Source organism: Sus scrofa, chromosome 13, assembly GCF_054392235.1.
Source record: "Sus scrofa isolate SSC_HxYL_T2T_F1_AM1 chromosome 13, Sscrofa_HxYL_maternal_Yorkshire_Landrace_v2.0, whole genome shotgun sequence".
NCBI lineage: Eukaryota > Metazoa > Chordata > Mammalia > Artiodactyla > Suidae > Sus > Sus scrofa.
Genome location: NC_139395.1, coordinates 25,418,099 through 25,437,353, shown reverse-complemented (window position 1 = coordinate 25,437,353; position 19,255 = coordinate 25,418,099). Strand labels below are relative to the sequence as shown.

General features: G+C 42.0%; 1 protein-coding gene across 2 annotated transcripts in view; it reads right to left on the bottom strand.

Annotated features, from left to right (window-relative positions):
- Positions 1–19,255, bottom strand: part of UBE2E1 (ubiquitin conjugating enzyme E2 E1) — a 78,938-nt gene that overhangs the window by 9,667 nt on the left and 50,016 nt on the right. The window contains exon 4 of one of the 2 annotated variants that reach the window (XM_084987227.1): positions 16,334–16,593. The exons of the other annotated variant lie outside the window; for it this stretch is intronic. Within the exon in view, the coding sequence (XP_084843353.1) occupies positions 16,569–16,593 (25 nt within the window). The 3' untranslated portion in view covers positions 16,334–16,568. Of the gene's footprint in view, positions 1–16,333; positions 16,594–19,255 lie in introns of those variants that run through there. 2 annotated transcript variants of the gene reach the window in all.

Below are 19,255 nucleotides of genomic sequence, written 5' to 3'. Positions count from 1 at the left end.
CTCTGATCTATTTTACTGCTCCGTGACTGGTGGAGAAAAACATTCAATATTTATGGTTGTTATTATTAAAACGTAGATCTGCATATGCCATAGTGTTCTACAGACCAAAGCTACTCAAAGTGTGGTCCCTGGACAAAGCAACAATAGCATCCTCTGGGTGTTTGTTAGAACTACAGACCCTCAGAGTTCACCCCAGACCTAATTCATCAGAATTTGCATTTTTAACAAGATCTCCAAATGATTTCTAAGCACATTAAAGTTTGAGAAGCCAGCTACGGAGGACAATAAGTGGCAGTGAATGCCACGTTTACTTTCTAATCTTCTAGATTTATTTATTGTCTTTTTAGGGCCACACCCACAGCATATGGAGAGTCCCACGCTAGGGGTTGAATTGGAGCTGCAGCTGCCAGCATATGCCACCGCCACAGCAATGCCAGATCCTTAACCCACTGAGCGAGGCCAGGGATCAAATCTGCGTCCTCATGATACTAGTCAGGTTCATTAACCACTGAGCCACTATGGGAACTCCTAATCTTCTAGATTTAAACGACCATTTGTATTATCTAGCTCTCTCCTTTACTGTCTATGTGTCTGTTAAGACTGTACCATCAGGGAGTTACCACTGTGGTGCAGTGGAAAGGAATCAGACTAGTATCCACGAGGATGCAGGTTCCATCCCTGCCCTTGCCCAGTGAGTAGGAGATTCAGTGTCGCCATGAGCTGTGGTGTAGGTCGCAGACACGGTTCAGATTCCATGTGGCTATGGCTGCAGCTGCAGCTCCAATTTGACCCCTAGCCTGGGAAATTCCATATGCCTTGGGTGCGGCCCTACACAGGGGGGGGAAAAAAAAGACTGTAAAATCAATACCGTATAGGGAACTTAAAAATGCTGATAGGAAGACATCCACAATCAAATCTACGTTCCCTGCAACAAAAAACATACCACTCAAAATCTTAACTTACTCTTCCTTTGCTAGTTCAACAACATGATAGCATGAATCTATTCTCCACCAGAAGAATCCTCACCTCCCACAATTATCTCCTGATAGACGTACTACTCTCTAGGGAAGGAGGGCCGCCTCCTCCAGGAGATCTACTTAACACATCCAGAGGAGCTTCAAAAAACAAAAACCTGTTGTCCTCAGCATCCCTTCATAAAACAGTAATCATCTGTAACCTAAAAGTGAGTGGCAGAAGGAACTTGAAAAATGAGAAAACCTCACTGAAGGAACCAGCAGGCTAGTGACATGGCTTGGGCAGCGCTACTGGAAAGTGGGCAAGACCTCCAGTCCTTCCTACTAACTTGGCTCTGGCCTCCTCAGACAAACACCAGGCAGTGCTGCTCGGCATGTAGCATTCTGGTTACCATCTCTTGGAAAGAATTTTCAGACAAGAGCCAACCTAAAGGACTCACCTCAGTGGTCCTGGTGTTCTGTGTATCTAAGCAGTTACTCGAGAATAGAGTGGCTCCAAACATGGGGCACATTTTCTACACATGGGAGGGAGACTAACTCAGACAAACCTTAGAAACAGAACATGATCCACTGTCCATTAAAAACCTTCCCACAAGCCCCAAGAGCCCTGTCATACCCACACTGGTACCTTGTGTCTTCCTCCAGAAGCATACAAACCTTCAAAGGAGTTTATGATGTGCAAGGCTAATGTGAGGCCTATGGAAGCTAGAGAGTTCATTTTTCAAAGGTGCCCCAAATCAGGAGAGATTTGCCTATAGATTTTTTACACAGAATGCTACAGCTACATGGTACACAATCTATCTTACACCAGATTTTAAGCCTCCAGAGAGTAGTATTTTCCACACATACTAGGCCTGATAATAGCCACCCCCTTTTTTTTTGCTTTCTTTTTTTTTTTTTTTTTTTTTTTTTTTGCTTTTTAGGGCAACACCCACGGCATATGTAAGTTCCAGGCTAGGGGTCAAATTGGAGCTACAGCTGCTGGCCTGCATCACAGCTCATGGCAATGCCGGATCCTTTAACCCACTTGGGGCCAGAGATCAAACCGTATCCTCATGGATACTAGTTGGGTTAGTTTCCACTGAGCCACAATAGAAATGCCATAATTAACAATATTTAATTAGCTGGTTAAAATATGTACTACTGTTTAGGATTACATGACAATGTTTCCAAATTAGGTGAAATAACAGAACAGAAAAGCTCCATCTTGCCGGCTAGTCATTCAAATGCAGTTTTATCTTACATGCTACTGCTTTAGAAAGAAGCAACAATCCAATCCTTCTGGAAATTCACATTCCAATACTGGAAAAAAAAAAAAAAATCAGATGCAAAACGTTTAAAAGAAAACTATTTTCAGGAACAGTGGGTTAATGATCCGGCTCATCTCTGTGGCATTGCTGGTTTCAATACTTGGCCTGATGCAGTGAGTTAAAGGTCCGTTGCCATAGCTGTGGCGTAGGTCACAGATGTAGCTCGGATTTGATCCCTGGCATATCAAAACTTCCATATGCCACAGGTGTAGCTGAAAAAGGAAGCGGGGGGGGGGGGGGGGGAAGGAGCGCTATTTTCAAGATATTGAAAGAGACTCCAGTAGAGCCAGTGAAAGAACTGCAGACCTAAAAAGCCAAGGCCATCAGAGGTTCCTTAATCTCAACTAGGGATGGCTGAGTAATGAAAGTTTTTAGTTAACTGAGTTAAGGCTCATGCTTTAACTTCTGAATTACTGGGTACAGAAGTAGGGGGTAGGTATCAAGCAAGTGGAATGACAAACTAGTCCCAAGTCAAGGGCCTAAAAAAATCAGGTGGTGAGGGGGACAACACATAGGAAAGATAACAGAGAATTAAAAGATCAGCACGTCCTGTGTCTCAGAAGCCCTTTTCCTACACAAAGTTAAACAGGTAGCCATTCAGGATTAAGGTGGATCAGACAGTAGCTCTTTTCTCTGACAGAACTACACAAGCCTGACTTGGAACAATTCAGGTCAAGTTCTAAGGCCGTTACTCCTCTAGTCCCACTAAAAAAAGCCTGAGCCAGGGTATTGCCTTTGAGTCAAGTGGTCAAGTCCTGATTTTTTTAGGTGCAGTGCTTATATTATTAGCACATATAAAACTGCTACCCTAGTACAGGTGACCCTTGAACAACATGAGTTTGAACTGTGAGGGTCCACTTATGTGTGGATTTTTTTCAATAAACATTGGATAATTTGGGGGGATTTGCAACGATTTGAAAAAACTGCACAGAAAAAGTTAAGAAAAAGGTATGACCCCTCACACCATACACAAAAATAAACTCAAAATGGCTTAAAGACTTAAACATAAGGTATCATCAAACTCCTAGAAAAGAGAACACATGCGAAATATTCTCTGACATCGACCTTACAAATGTTTTCTTAGGTCACTCTCCCAAGGCAACAGAAATAGAAGCAAAAATAAACCAATGAGACCTAATCAAACTTACAAGCTTTTGCACAGCAAAGGAAACCATAAAAAAACAAAAAGACAACCTACAGAATGGGAGAAAGTAGTTTCAAATGATGCAACTGATAAGGGCTTAATCTCTAAATTAAACAAACAATTTATACAACCCAACACCAAAAAAACCAACAGCCCAATTGAAAAATGGACAGAAGACCTGAATAGATATTTCTCCAAAGAAGATATATAGATGGCCAACAAGCACATGAATAAATGCTCAACATCACTGATTATTAGAGAAATGCAAATCAAAACTACAATGAGGTACCACCTCACTCCAGTCAGAATGGCCATCATTCATCAGTCCACAAATAAGAAATGCTGGAGAGGGTGTGGAGAAAAGGCAACCCTCCTACACTGCTGTGGGAATGTAAACTGGTACAACCACTGTGGAAAACAGTACAGAGGTCCCTCAGAAAACTAAATACAGAACTACCATATGACCCAGCAATCCCACTCTTGGGCATATATCTGGACAAAACTTCCCTTGAAAAAGGTACATGTACCTCTATATTCATTGCAGCACTATTCACAATAGCCAAGACATGGAAACAACCTAAATGTCCACTGACAGATGAATGGATTAAGAAGATGTGGTATACATACACAATGGAACATTACTCAGCCATAAAAAAGAACGACATTTACAGCAACATGGAGGGAACTAGAGACTCTCATACTAAGTGAAGTAAGTCAGGAAGAGAAAGACAAAAACCATACGATATCACTTTTATCTGGAACCTAATACACGGCAAAAATAAACCTTTCCACAAAAAAGAAACTCACTGACTTGGAGAACAGACTGTGGGAAGGAGTGATGGACTGGGAATCTGGGGTTAAAAGATGCAAACAACTGCATTTGGAATGGATAAGCAATGAGATCCTACTGTATAGCACTGGGAACTATATCTAGTCACTTGTGATAAAGCACGATGGAGGATTATGTGAGAAAAAGAATGTATATATGTATGTGTGACTGTCGCTTTGCTGTACAGTAGAAAACTGACAGACACTGCAAACCAACTATAATGGAAAAAATAAAAATATTTAAAAAAGAAAAAGGTATGTCATGAATGCATAAAATATAGATATACATACAACACACAAAATGTGTTCATCGATGTTTATGTTATTGGTAAGACTTTTGGTCAACAGCAGACTATTAGTATTTACGTTTGGGGGAGTGAAAAGTTACACCTGGGACCCCCCCTAACCCCTGCATTGTTCTAAGGTCAACTGTAAATAGAAATCAGTTATTAATCTGGTTCTGACAGAAATCAGTCCACAGAGTCTACTAAGCATGACCAGCTCTTCCACCTGGATGATAACTGTATTGCAGGTAAATGAGAAACATGGGGGAAAGAGACATTTTGGGAGGTGAAGGCGCACGTCCTAACACTTGTACCCTCCACACATTTAGCGCTGACCTCAAAAGCAATAGTGTCACAAAGAAAAGCTATTTAAAGGACACCAAAATTCTCAAGAGAGAACTTATTAGGTTCACATCTAAGAACACCTCTGGCTATGAAACTATCACATTTGTACTGTGATGTTTTCCTGAGGCTCCATGAGGGATAGATGGTCTGGGAAGGGTTGGATGCAAAAGCAGATAGGATAATCCAGCTATTTTAAGTCAGACTTTAGAGCAATTGGCAATTATGTAAAACAGCACCACTCTTCTAGGTTTTTTAGATTTGGGAAATAGAATTAAATGTTAACACATCTTTTGTTATTTTTAAATGAATTATTAATATTTTAAAATATGTCTGCTTTAATTTTAAATGCAGTAAAAACATAATTATCAACCACATAAACAAAAGTTCTTTGGTGTTTGTAATAATTTTTTAAGAGTGTAATCAGATCTTGAAACTTTTTAAAAAGTTTGAGAACTGCTGTGCAGATTATTTTAAAATAATATTAGCACAATTGGCTAACCAATAAAATAAGTGTTTGACTTACTCTTATATTTTAAGAAAAGTATAAAAAGGAACTAGAAGGAAAAGTAAGTGAATAGGTTAATCTTTGGGGTGGGGAAGTCTTATCTTGACACCAGTAGCAGAGGCTGCCAGGGCCTCCTCCACACCCCCTCAGGCCTCAGGGTTCTGGAAGGCTTCATCAGCTCCCAGATGCACCTCTGGGCCTAAAAGCTGCTCAGTCAGGAAGCGCAGGTTCATTAACTCCCTGAGGTGATTTTATAACACAGTCCACAAATTATCTGATACTCCTCCAGGAGGTAAAGTCTAACTCCCCTCCCTTTAAATATGGGCCAGTCGGAGGGACATCTAAGGTGATACAGTGTGATTTCCCATGCGAGGTCCTTTTTTAAAAAGGTGAGATGCCCAGCTCCCCATGCAGCTGTCTGCCTCTATGCACGAGTGAATCCTGAGCCTACTCAAGAGACCCCGTGGGCAGAGCACCTAGGGCATGAGGGAGGAAGCCTTCAGACAACGTCAGCCCCAGTGAGCCCCAGACATCCGAGGCTGCAATAAACGGGGGCGGTAGTTTTACACTGTTTAGGATGTTCTTGTAAGGCAGAAGTACCTTACTGGAACACTTCTTAAAAGCAGCCTTCACCCAGCGCTGACTGTGGGTGGGGCAGTTCTGAGGCCAGTACTTTACCCAGTCCCCCAGAGCTGCCCCTGGGGCACCAGCCCTGTGGAGCTGGCTAGGAAGGCAGCCCTTATTGACCACCTCTCTCTCCCGTGTTCCTTTCCTCTTCTGCCTTTTTCTCCTTACACTACAAAAAATACTTGTACTCAATTCTCATCTTAAGAGTCTCCTTCTGGGGAAACCAAAGCTGAGACACCAACAAAGTTACATACACAGAAAAACAGGCACTTCCGTAGCATGGTGGTTATTATGTACACCTCGAAACAATGAATATGTGACTACATAAAAAGTGAAGATCCTTAAGAGAAAGGTTTCATGAACGGTTTATCAAAGGGGGGGGGGGAGATATTTGCAGTACAGGACTGAGGGTTAACATCTTGACTCTGGAAAAACAGTAAACATACTAATAGCCATGAATACAAGCACACAGGCACTTCCCAAAAGAAATCCGTATGGCCAATAAACAAATTCTCAGTCTTACTCAGACTCAAAAGAAATGTAAATTAGACATTTATATTGAGGCACATTTACCTAAAGGACTGGCCAAAACTGAAAGTCTTCTGTGTTAATGGTATGAGGAAACAGGCTCTTTCTTCCATTGTTTGTGGGAAAATAAATTAATAGCCCTTTTAGATTGTGATTAGGTGTAGCATTCAAATATAAATCCAGCATACCCTTTGACACAGAAATTCTGCTTCTCAGAAATTAACCTAAGGAAATAATTGGACATGTGCACACAGCTATAATATTAGGATATTTTTAAGAACCTTACGCACGATAAAAAAATTTTAGAACAAGGTAAATTATCACCAGGAGACAGGTTAAATAAATTGTGTACAACAACCATATAATGGCACACCATGCAGCTCATTGGTGAAGGATGTGTACTGAACAAAAAGAAATCCATAATGGGCAGTTAACTGAAAAAGCAGCTTCCATGACAGTATGTAGAGGACATATCTTACAACCAAACTGTTGATAGCGGTTATACATGCAGGATGAGATGCAGGGGGTTTTATTTTCTCCTTTAAACAGACCTAAATTACTGGGTTTGTGTTTTTTTTGGTCTTTTTGCTATTTCTTTGGGCCGCTTCCGCGGCATATGGAGGTTCCCAGGCTAGGGGTCTAATTGGAGCTGTAGCCACCAGCCTACGCCAGAGCCACAGCAACGCGGGATCCGAGCCGCGTCTGCAACCTACACCACAGCTCACGGCAACGCCAGATCCTTAACCCACTGAGCAAGGGCAGAGACCGAACCCGCAACCTCATGGTTCCTAGTCGGATTCGTTAACCACTGCACCACGACGGGAACTCCAAAATTACTGGGATTTTAAAAAAATGATCATGTTTAACTTTCATAGCAACAATGTATTACCCTTCTACAAAGGATAAAAGAAATGGAATCTACCCCATGGGGGTAATAGAGAAAGTGACTGAAAAAGTAAAGGAACTGCGGTTACCCTGGGGTGAAGAGGGTTTCTGACTAGCAAGCCAGCCCTTTAAGGGTTTAGGGGGATGATGGTTACCCAACCTGGGCTATTCATGCCCAGTTTTCATAGACAGAGTTGTTCAGGAGCGGTGGGATGCTTTTGGCATGTTCATTCCTGCTTGTCAGGGCCCAAATACATTTTCCACAGGGAACCACAGGGTGATTTATGGCACCTCTGGATGAAGATCTAAAATAGTCATTCATAGGACGTACCTGTGACTGCCTCTGTCTCCAACTTACAGCCCTTGATAAAGGCTGCTGTTGACATTTATTTGAAAAGCTGGATCTATCCAGCCAAACGGGCAGCATGGCCCTGTTCTGCCTCGCCTCCATTCAGGGGTTTTCCTTAACCCCTTCCTTCTACTGTGTTCCCTAGGTGGAGCTGAGACACAGAAGTCAGGGAGAGACTACAAACCCTCCAACAGTGTAAACAGAAGAGGCTCACGTTTACGCCAACAGCAGGAGGCACACTTTTCAAAACAAGGCAGGAGGATCTGACAGACTACTCAGCAGATACATCTATCAAATACCAGCTCTCACCTAAGATGATCTGCTTAACTTGGCTAAAGAATCTACCTAAATAGTCAATTATCTAAAGAGTCAAAATATGAGAGACTTTGAAGTAGGTGAATTTAAACTTATCCAATCATAAGCAAAATGAAGTTTGAATTCAATTTTCCAGAATTTATTAGGTATCAGCTTGTTCTGACCTAATACACATACATTAAAATACCATTCCGAGTTCCCACTGTAGCTCAGTGGCTTACAAACCCGATATAGGAGTTCCCATTGTGGCTCAGAGGAAACAAATCCAACTAGTATCCATAAAGATGCAGGCTCAATCCCTGGCCTCACTCAGTGGGTTAAGGATCTGGCATTGCTGTGGCTGTGGTGTAGGCCAGCAGCTACAGCTACAGCTCTGATTCAACCCCCTAGTCAGAGAACCTTCATATGCTTCGGGTGCAGCCCTAAAAAAATTAAAAAGAACCTGATACTACAGTGTCTGTGAGGATGCGCGTTCGATCCCTGGCCTCCCTCCCTCAGTGTCACAAGCTTTGGCATAGGTTATACATGCAGCTTGGATCCTAAGCTGCTGTGGCTGTGGTGTAGGCCACAGCAGCAGCTCCAATTTGACCCCTGGCCCAAGAACTTCCATACACACCATAAAAAGAAAACAAAAAACTTTAAATAAAAAATTAATTAAATAAAATACCATTCCAAGGAACAACATAAATCAAAAGCAGAAAAAATCCAACATTTCAAAAGAAACAAATCATTTCCATAATTCTTTCACAAATTTTGACTTTGCTCAATCCTTGTATCAGGAGAGGTAACATTACCTTCATTTTAAAGACAGGGGAATAGATTCAGGAGGTTAAGTAATATGTTTGTACAAAGTCCTTAAAGCTAAAAAGTCACAGTTCTGACCAACAAAATCCAGGCCTACACTGAAACTCTTTACTACACTGATTCTCTTTCCACAATATCCACAGAGCTTCTAATAAAATTATCTTTGTACTCACACCAATTTATTTTTTTAAAAATTTCATTGGCGTATAGTTTACCATTGTCTTAGTAACCAAGAAACGAACCAATCAATATATACATATATCCCTTCTTTTTCCCATATAGGTTATTACAGATCACTAAGTAGACCCCTCTGTGCTATACAGTAGGCCCTTGTCAGTTATTTTATACACAGTGCTACATATATGTTAATCTCATCCTTCTAATACCGCCAATTTCATTTAATCACATTTACTAGTTTACCTTTTCCACCTTATTAATTCATCTCTTTCACATTTAGATGGAGACGAACTAAAATAGGACCAAGAAAATCTTGTGATCTGCTAAGAAGTGTTATTAAAATTTCTTAAAACACAAACTGCTTCACTTTATTTGAAGAAATGAATTAACTGAAAATACATATCACACAGTATGTATTTAGTGTGGAGGAGAAGGGATTTTGTTAATAACGTAACAATTCCAAAAATGATGAGACTCTCCAGCTTAATGAAAACCAAAGATGGTTTTGGGAAACAAGCATTAGTTCAATCAAGTAATAATCCAAATGCTATGCTCCTAAATTGCAGAGAAAAAGAAATACTTTTTTTTTTTTCATTAGGGGTAAAAAAGACTAAAAAAGCAGGTATAGAACATGACACCTACTTTTGCAGCTCAGGAGTTAGTTTAGTCCCAGACAGTCCAGAATTCAGATCCACTCCATTCTAGTCACAGTGGCTGGCACTGGGAGGCCAAGCAATCATTGAAATGACCTGAGCTGAAATGGAGGTCAGCTCCTGCCTGAGGACACAGTATCACCCACTGCTCAGTGCTCGGTGAAGCTGCAGCCTCTGCAACCTCTTTGTTCCCTCCCTCTCCACTTCAGGATCTACAATTCAGAACCTCCAGGAAATCACAGGGTCAGGAGGTAAGCAGAGCTATTTATTGCACTTGGAGGGTCACTGGCTTCTTTCTTGGCCCCAGCTGGCCAGGAGAGAGAGGGGAAGGCTGTTTATATTTGCAAAGGACTGAGTGACTGAATGAGTGAGGCTATGCTCTGTGTGTCATATACAGGGCAGAAGCTCGGAGGGGAGGGTCTGGCTTCTTTCTCGCTGAGAAATCTCAGCACCAAATCTCACCAAATCTCACACCCTTCTAGCTGAGTAGTAGAGACAAAAGCTTTAACAAAGTTAGGTGTTGCTAAAGAGGCCCAGGTCTAGGTCTTTATGTGACATTTCAGAGCTGCCCACGTCTCACAAGGCTAGTACGGGGACTGGAGAGCAGATACACAGGAGTCTTACCAGTGGCCACTGGCTAGCGACGGTTCTGGTTCGAAAGTTAACAAAGTGCATGCACATGCTAACTGATGCTAAAGTCAGTCACTTCCTAAAGTGATTCTAATTATGCAGTACCAAAGGGAGTACAAAGCATTACCCCAAACTGGAAAGGACCCTAACAAAAAATGCCACCTAGTGATTTCCAATTTTATATGAAACATAGTCTCAGAGAACTAACTGCTGAAGCATATACCTATACAGGATAAGTTTTATTTTTAAAAAAGCTGAAAGGCAAGGATAGTTCTGATTAAAAGAGGAGGAGGCAGTTGCTCCAGCCCCAAGGCAAGGAGCTTGGCTCAAGGTACATAATGAGGCTGAGAGCCCACATACAGCACTGGGAAATAAGGTTAAAGGATAGAAAAGTATAAAAAATGAAGTGGGAACTTTTTAACTTCTCATTTTTTCTCTTCTTTGTAGAAAAAAAAAAAAAATCAAACAAAAAAACAAACTCCTAAGTATTGAACCAGAGGAGGAAAAAAGCTATCTCGGAACACATACATGAAGATAGTAGATTGAAGGAGTTTCCATTGTGGCTCAGTGGTAACAAACTGACCAGTATCCTTGAGGACGCAGGTTTGATCCCTGGCCTTGCTCAGTGGGTTAAGGATCCAGTGTTGCCACGAGGTGTGGTGTAGGTCGCAGACAGGGCTCGGATCTGGTGTTGCTGTGGCCTATAGTGTAGGCTCCAGCTCCGATTTGACCCCTACCCTAAGAACTTCCTTCCACATGTCACAAGTGTGTCCCCCCCAAAAAAAAGACAGTAGATTGAATACAATGTATCAAATTTTACTCCTTCTCCAAGCTTCACCAACATGACAGTAAAGGAATTTTCTAAAAAGGCAAAAACTTAAACCAGAATAGAAAAGAATAATTGAAAAAAAATCTCTGGTATCTAAAAGTGTATGGATAATACAGAAATAGGAGACAAGTTAATAAACTATAGACATTAAATAATTAGTAACTGTGAAAAAAGTATGAGTGGTAAAGTAAAACATTGTTTATAGTTTGGTTAAATGTCAAATGTTTTGAGTATGTAGGATATGCGTAATATTTTATAAAAGGCTGAAATCTAATTTTTTGTTATCAAGATATACGTATGTGTATATACAGTCAACCTAAAAAAATTACCCCAAAAGGGCAAAAACCTACAAAGATGGGAGAACAGGAAAGGAGACAAAGTTAACAGAAGTTCAGAGGCTAGAAGGCAGACATGGTGAAGGGTTTAACATGGCCAAAACTGGCTGCCAGGAAAGCTAAGATCAAGCCAAGAAATCCACAGTAACATGGGTTATTATACCTCATAAACTCCCTAGGTCCCTGTAGAAGTTAGAGTGAGGCAGGGGACAGGTACTGAAACAAGGACTGGGGAAGGCAGACATAAGAAGCACCTGAGCTCTGAGACCCTGAAGACTGGCACCCACACCCCCAAGCCCGCCATCACTGCATGAGATGAGGCTGCATTGATGGGATGTCACTGTCCAGTCTGGAATGCTTCCATAAAGTGTTCTATGACGCTGAGTCTCTGCTAACCAGAGCAAGCCCCCCTGCCGGCCTCTACGGAGTGGTGCCCACTAGGAGCAGCGACTTCAGTCTTGACCAAGGAGCCAGGAAAAAGACCCTGGGTACCCTCAGGACCCACTACCCTGTGCCCTGAACTCAGGCCCCCACTCACTGTAGTACTAAATGTGTGCATTGTTTTGAACGGCCAGCATGGCACTGTGGCAACAGAAATGCTTCCAGACTGAGGCCTATTTCCTGGAGAGGGTATAAGTGGGCATCTCTGAAACCAGGATGCTGATGGGATGTGGCCAAGATGCTGATGGGGGGCCATGCCCATCCAGCCACCTGGAGCCCAGAACACAGCCTCCTCCAGCCCCAGTCAGACTTCTCCTGGGGACAGGAAGAGCCCAGGGGAAGACCTCCAAAACTGACATCAAAGGCTCCCCCAAGTTATTCCCATCATGGCACAGCAGAAACGAATCTGACTAGGAACCATGAGGTTGCGGGTCTGATCCCCGGCCTTGCTCAGTGGGTTAAGGATCCAGTGCTGCCGTGAGCTGTCGTGTAGGTCACAGACAAGGCTTAGATCTGGTGTTGCTGTGGCTGTGGAATAGGCCAGCAGCTACAACTCCCATTCGACCCCTAGCCTGGGAACCTCCATATGCTTTGGGTGCAGCCCTAAAAAACAAACAAAATCTCTCCCAAGTAATGGATAAGGCAGGAACATGGCAAAGGATCAAAACAAAAGTGGAAGATGGCCAATTTGAGAAAAGAGCAATTACAAAGAAAACTTCAAAATAAACACCATTAATATCCAGGGAGAAAGAAGATACATCAATGAAATAAGAATATGGTTAAAATGAAACAATATTCAGAAAAGATAAAGGGGGTGGGATGGGATAATGGGTGAAGGTAGTCAAAAAGTACAAACTTTAAATAATAAGTCATGGGGATGTCATATACAGCATGGTGACTACAGTTAACAATACTGAGTACCTGAGAGCTGCTAAGGGTAGATCTTAAAAAATCTCATCAGGGAGTTCCCATCATGGCTCAGAGGTAACAAATCCAAAGAGTATCCATGAGGTTAGGGGTGTGATCCCTGGCCTTGTTCAGAGGGTTAAGGATCCGGCCTTGCCTCGAGCTGTGGTGCAGGTTGTAGACGTGGCTCAGATCTAGCGTTGCTGTGGCTGCGGTGTAGGCTGGCAGCTGCAGCTCCAATTGGACCCCTAGCCTGGGAACTTCCACATGCCGCCGGAAAAAAAAAAAAAAGTCACTATGTGTGGTGCTAGATTTGAAGGGGTAAACAGAGAGGTCAAAAGGTAACTTAAGAAAACTTCCCAGGACACAAGTTTTCAGGGAGAAAAAAAAGAGAAAACGTACAAGGAATCGAACAGCTCGACTGGATTTCAACAGTAACAATGGGAGTGAAAAAGAGAAAAGAAACAAGATTCAGTGGAGAGTAGACTCGACAGAAGATAGAATCTCCCTATACACTATGTGAAGAGCCTGGCATGACAGCCTAATGCAGACTTAGTGTCCTCTGTCTAGGCTAGAGCAGGTCAGAGGCTCCAGGGAGACTTCAAAAAATATGAAATTCATTTAATACCCAATGCATTTGTCCGTCTTTTGAGGAGGTTTGGACAATGGTGAAAGCATGTGAGGTTGTAAGTATGGAAAGCTCTGGGGTGGGTAGGGAGGGAGACCGCAGCAGGGAGAGGGGAAGAGGAGAGAGAAAAATCCACTCCAGCAGAGGAGAAAGAGTTCTATAGGAAACAAAAGGAATCCCAGTTTGCTACCATGCTCCAGGGCATGGTGATGTAACAACAGTGATATAAACAAAGTTAGCATGGGGGTAGATGGGAGGAAATACCTAAATGTTCACATCATTCATTGTAAGTAGAAGTTATTGCCAAAGACTGAAAACAGCAAGTAGATTCGGACTTATTACCTAAAAACAGGGAGGTAAACGGCAAAATAATCAGCTCGAAGAGGTGCAAGCAGTTGCCTCTGGAAAGCAAAACATGAGAAAGGCTGCCAGAACACTTGTTTCTTTGAAATAAAACTTAAAAGAAATATTAGATTCTTTAAACCATATTGGTGCCTAATTTTTTTTTTATCCTGGGCCAGGGATCAAACCTGAGCCACAGTAATGACAATGCTGGATCCTTAACCACTAGGCCACCAGGGAACTCCAGTGTATAATTTTAATAAAAATAAAAACTAAGGGAGTTCCCGTTGTGGCGCAGTGGTTAACGAATCCAACTAGGAACCATGAGGTTGCGGGTTCGGTCCCTGCCCTTGCTCAGTGGGTTGAGGATCCGGCGTTGCCGTGAGCTGTGGTGTAGGTTGCAGACGCGGCTCGGATCCCGTGTTGCTGTGGCTCTGGCGTAGGCCGGTGGCTACAGCTCCGATTGGACCCCTAGCCTGGGAACCTCCATATGCCGCAGAAGCGGCCCAAAGAAATAGCAAAAAGACAAAAACAAAAAAAAAAACCTAAGAAAAGATGGAATGGGAAAACAAAGACAGTATCCTAAAGCCATGTGGAACAGCTCCTTTTTACCAATTCAAGTTCCTCCAAGTACCAAAGTATGTGTGTTAGCTATTTTTCCCATCATCTACTTGGCTCCCAGAAACTAAGCATAAATACTGGCCTAATATTATGGATTCATGACACACTGTACCACATATAGTGTAATGCAAACTAAAATGGTAATAAAAAATACAAAACAGGGACAGAGATGGTACAGAAGTTTATTCTAAGGAGAACTGGGCTGGTTTCATAGCGTAATGGTGTGTAAGTTATGCTTAGAGAGCCCAATAGGCTTTTTTCAGGGGAGGGGTGACCAAAATGGAGAACTTTTGGTACAGAGATGTGTGTGATGTGTTTCCTGCAAGAAAGTAGTTGAAAATGGAACTGGAAAAACCAAATGAGAACAGATCACAGAGGACCTTAAATGCCTACCAAGCAATTTAGATTTTAGTAGCTTTGCACTGCCTACAGAAGTGTAGTGAGAAAACAGTCATTGTTTTAAGAAGTGGAAAACCCCAAACACTAAAAACATCAAGCTATTCAGAAATATGAAGCTACACATTCAACCTTCAATGAACAAAGCAGAGACCCTGATTAGGAGGCTATGGAGAAGTTCCCACAGTGGCTCAGCAGAAACAAATATGACTAATATCCATGAGGACATAGGTTCGATCCCTGGCCTTGCTCAGTGGGTTGAAGATCCGGCATTGCCATGAGCTGTGGTGTAGGTCCCAGATGTGGTTTGGATCTGGCATTGCTGTGGCTGTAGCATAGACCAGTGGCTACAGCTCTGAATCAACCCCTAGCCTGGGAATCTCCATATGCCATGTGGGCGGCCCTTAAAAAGACCAAAAAAAAAAAAAAAGAGGCTCTGGAATGCATATCACTATATATAACACAGATAATCAACAAGGACCTACTATATAGAGAACTCTACTCAAGAATCTATATAATAACCTATAACAGCAAAGAATCTGAAAAAGAATGGGTATATGTATAATTGATTCGCTTTGCTGTACACCTGAAACTAATGCAATATTGTAAATCGACTATATCCCAAATAACAATTTAAATAAAAAAGAGGACACAGAGGAGTTCTCATTGTGGTTCAGTGGTAAGGAACCTGAGTGGTATCCATGAGGACACTGGCCTTGCTCAGTGGGTTACTGATCCAGCGTTGCCATGAGCTATGGTGTAGGTTGCAGACACAGCTCGGATCTGGCATTGCTGTAGCTGTGCTGTAGGTGACAGCTACAACTCTGACTTGACCCCTAGCCCGGGAACTTCCAGATGTGGCTCTAAACTCCCCCCAAACCCCGCCCCCAAAAAGGATATGGGAATCTAACAACCTGAATTAGAGCAATGACAGAACAAAATTCTTTCTGGGGAAACTGCAAGTATTTCATGGTAACTATCCTAAAGAGTTATCAATAAAGAACAGACCCTCTGAATACATCAACGCACACAAATTTGGAACTCAACTGTCTCTACCTGGCTTGCCCAGTTTCTCAGCAGTATTGTTGACCAGAAATCCTAAGCATCTTTCCCAACACTACCATATAGCACTTACTTGCTATTTGCTAAATAAACAAACTGTTGAGTTTATGTACATAATTTTGTATGTTAATACACTAACATTTCAAAAGATGATCAAACCATATACCTTAATTTTAGTTCGGAGATTAGCTATATTCTTGACTGATTTGTTTAGCATCACATGTAATAGTTTAAAAATATAGTGCACATGCTATTTTAGGCATTGTCTATGTTTATTTCAAAGAAGTTAAAAAATATCATTTAAAATTCTTTCAAAAACCCTACTTAAATGGATTTATGCCTTACAGCAAATAAAGGTAGAACAATACTGGAAGGAAACAAATTTAAGCAAAATGGATATTTTTGATCAGTTTACCTGGCAGTTTGGGCTGTGCTTTAAGAACCAGGAATAGGAGTTCCTGTTGTAGCTCAGTAGTTAACGAATCCAACCAGGAACCATGAGATTTCAGGTTTGATCCCTGGCCTCGCTCAGTGGGTTAGGGATTCGTCAGTGTTCCTCTGAAGGAAGTCAGGGCAAAGTTGAGGCTCTGGCAGGCAGGGCTGCTGGTATCCGACATGGAAGTGTAACATAAGGTAAATCCCAACGTGCTTTAAGGAGAATCCAATTTAAAATACCTGGTTGGACATTAATACTTGTTCAGTATTGTGTGAGGTCTCACAGGATTGAAAAAAATAGACAAGTTGGCACCCACTTCTATGAAACTGCCAATGAAAAGAGGGGTCAACAACAAATGATTGAAATACAAAGTATCTTTTCAAATTATGTTTTTCTCTTGATAGACGCCCAGGAGTGGGATTGCTGGATCATAAAGTTTTTTGAGGAACCTCCACTGGGTTTTCCATAGTGGTTGTACCAATTTACATTCCCACCACCCTCTCCAGCACTTACTGTTTATATACTTTTTGATGATGGCCACTCTAGCTGGTGTAAAATGCTACCTCATTGTAGTTTTGATTTGCATTTTTCTAATAATTAGCAGTGTTTAGCAGGTTTTCATGGGGTTTTTTGCCATCTATGTCTTCTTTGGAGAAATGTCTATTTAGCTCTTCTGCCAATTTATTGACTGGATTGTTTGATTTTTGATATTGAGCTGCATGAGCTATTTATATACTTTGGAGTTAATCCCTTGTCAGTTGCTTCATTTGCAAACATTTTCTCTCATTCTGTAGGCTGTCTGTTTATGGTTTCCTTTGCTGTGCAAAAACTTCTAAATTAGGTCCCATTTGTTTTTTTGTTTGTTTTTATTTTCATTACTCTGTTCACTGAAGCTCTATTTACAAAACAGCTAAGACTTGGGAACAATCTAAATGTCTGTCGATGGAGGAATGGGTAGAAGATGTGGTACATATATACAATGGAGTATTATTCAACCATAAAAATGAAATAATGCCATTTGCAACAATACGGATGGACCCAGAGATTATCTATCCTACTAAGTGAAGTTGGTCAGACAGTAAAAGACAAACATCCTATGATATTACTTGTATGTGGTATTTTAAAAAAGGATACAAATGAACTTGTTTACAGAACAGAAACAGACTCAGACTCTGAAAACAAACTTACGGTTACCAAAGAGGACAGGTGTGGGGGGATGAACAGGGGGTTTGGGACTGGCCTTTGCACACTGAAGTGTATAAGGAATGACCTGCCAATGGGGGCCTGCTATATATATATATAGCATCAGGAATATTATGTGATAATCTACATGGGGAAAAATTCTGAAAAACGGATGGATGTGTATATATGTATAACTGAATCACTGTTGTACATCAAAAATTATCACAACCTTGAAAATACTATACTTCAATAAAGCTTTAAAAAATGAAAAAACAAAGAAATAAATATAAGGTAAAACTGTTGGAAGATGGGTAAAAGGAAAGTGGTGTGCAAGCTCAGGTGAGGGGGCTCGGGGCAGGCCCAACACCCACATTTCACATGGCCTTCCACTCACACATGCAGACATTCCCGCTTCCAACAAGAGCTCCTTTACTCTCACTTGTGAGGTTAAGAGGGGAAAAGGAGGACAAGTACTTGGAACAAGGTTCCCCAAACAAGCATCCTCCTTGACATAGATCAGTGGTTCTTACACACAAGTCCAAGACAAAGTTTTCACCAAAGGGTAAAGACTAAGGGGAAAGGGATCAAGTATTATATTTTTCATAAATGTTAATTTATTCAATTAAAGGTTTCTTTTTGGTTCTGATGTCAAGTTCTTCGTATTTTCATTTTTTTTATTGGCTGTGCCCATAGCACACAGAAATTCCCAGGTTGGGGATCAAACCCGTGCCATAGCAGTAACAATAGTGGATCCTTAAGTGCTAGGCCACCAGGGAACTCCAAGTTGTTCCTATTCTGATTGTTTCTGTTTTACTATTTTAGGGCTGCACCCATGGCATATGGAGGTTCCCAGGCTGGGGGTCGAATTAGAACTGTAGCCGGCGGCCTACACCACAGCCACACCAACTCGGGATCCGAGCCGCATCTGTGACCTATACCACAGCTCATGGCAATGCTGGATTATTAATCCACTGAGCAAGGCCGGGGATCGAACCCAAGTCCTCATGGATGCTAGTTGGGTTTGTTAACCGCTGAGCCACAAAGAGAACTCCATGATTTTGTTTTTAAGTGTCCTTTCAGGACAAGATAAATGAAACTCCAAGTTCTCTAACTGTCCTAAAAGCCCCTGCACAGCACAGCAGTCTCCACGCAGGAGAGGCCTGTGTCAGCCCAGCACCTCCCACTCAGGTGTCCTCAGACTGCAGCCTCAGAGCCCAGCCAAGTCCACCATCTCTGCTCACAGCCATTGGCACCTCCGCCCCCGGTGGACTCAGAGGAAGCCTCAGAGGAAAGCGCACAGGAAGCGGTTTCCCCTGGCATGAGGTGCTCCCAGACCACCAACAGGCTGACAGCAGAGGAAGTGGGGCCTCTGTGTGCCAGACCCCGTCCTAGATAAAGTCAGTGTGACTTTGTCTTGGCTGGTACTCATCTTCAGTCTGACAGGCAACCAAAAGGTCGTACTGAACAGGTAGTTTATAAGGATTTCTCACATCTCTCGGAGTCTCCTGCTGCCTCAAACTTTTAATTCTTCCACATGAAAATTTCTATCTTCACTTCTTTCTCCCTTTTGTTTCAGAATTATGTGCTTCTTTCCCAAAAATGAGGTCTATCGAGTTTCTCTCTCACTTTATCAATAAATCTAACACTTAGTTACAAAAAGTTCAAACTTTCCCAAGCAAAAACTCAACAACGCCTAAAAAAGACCCCTAAACATCTCAA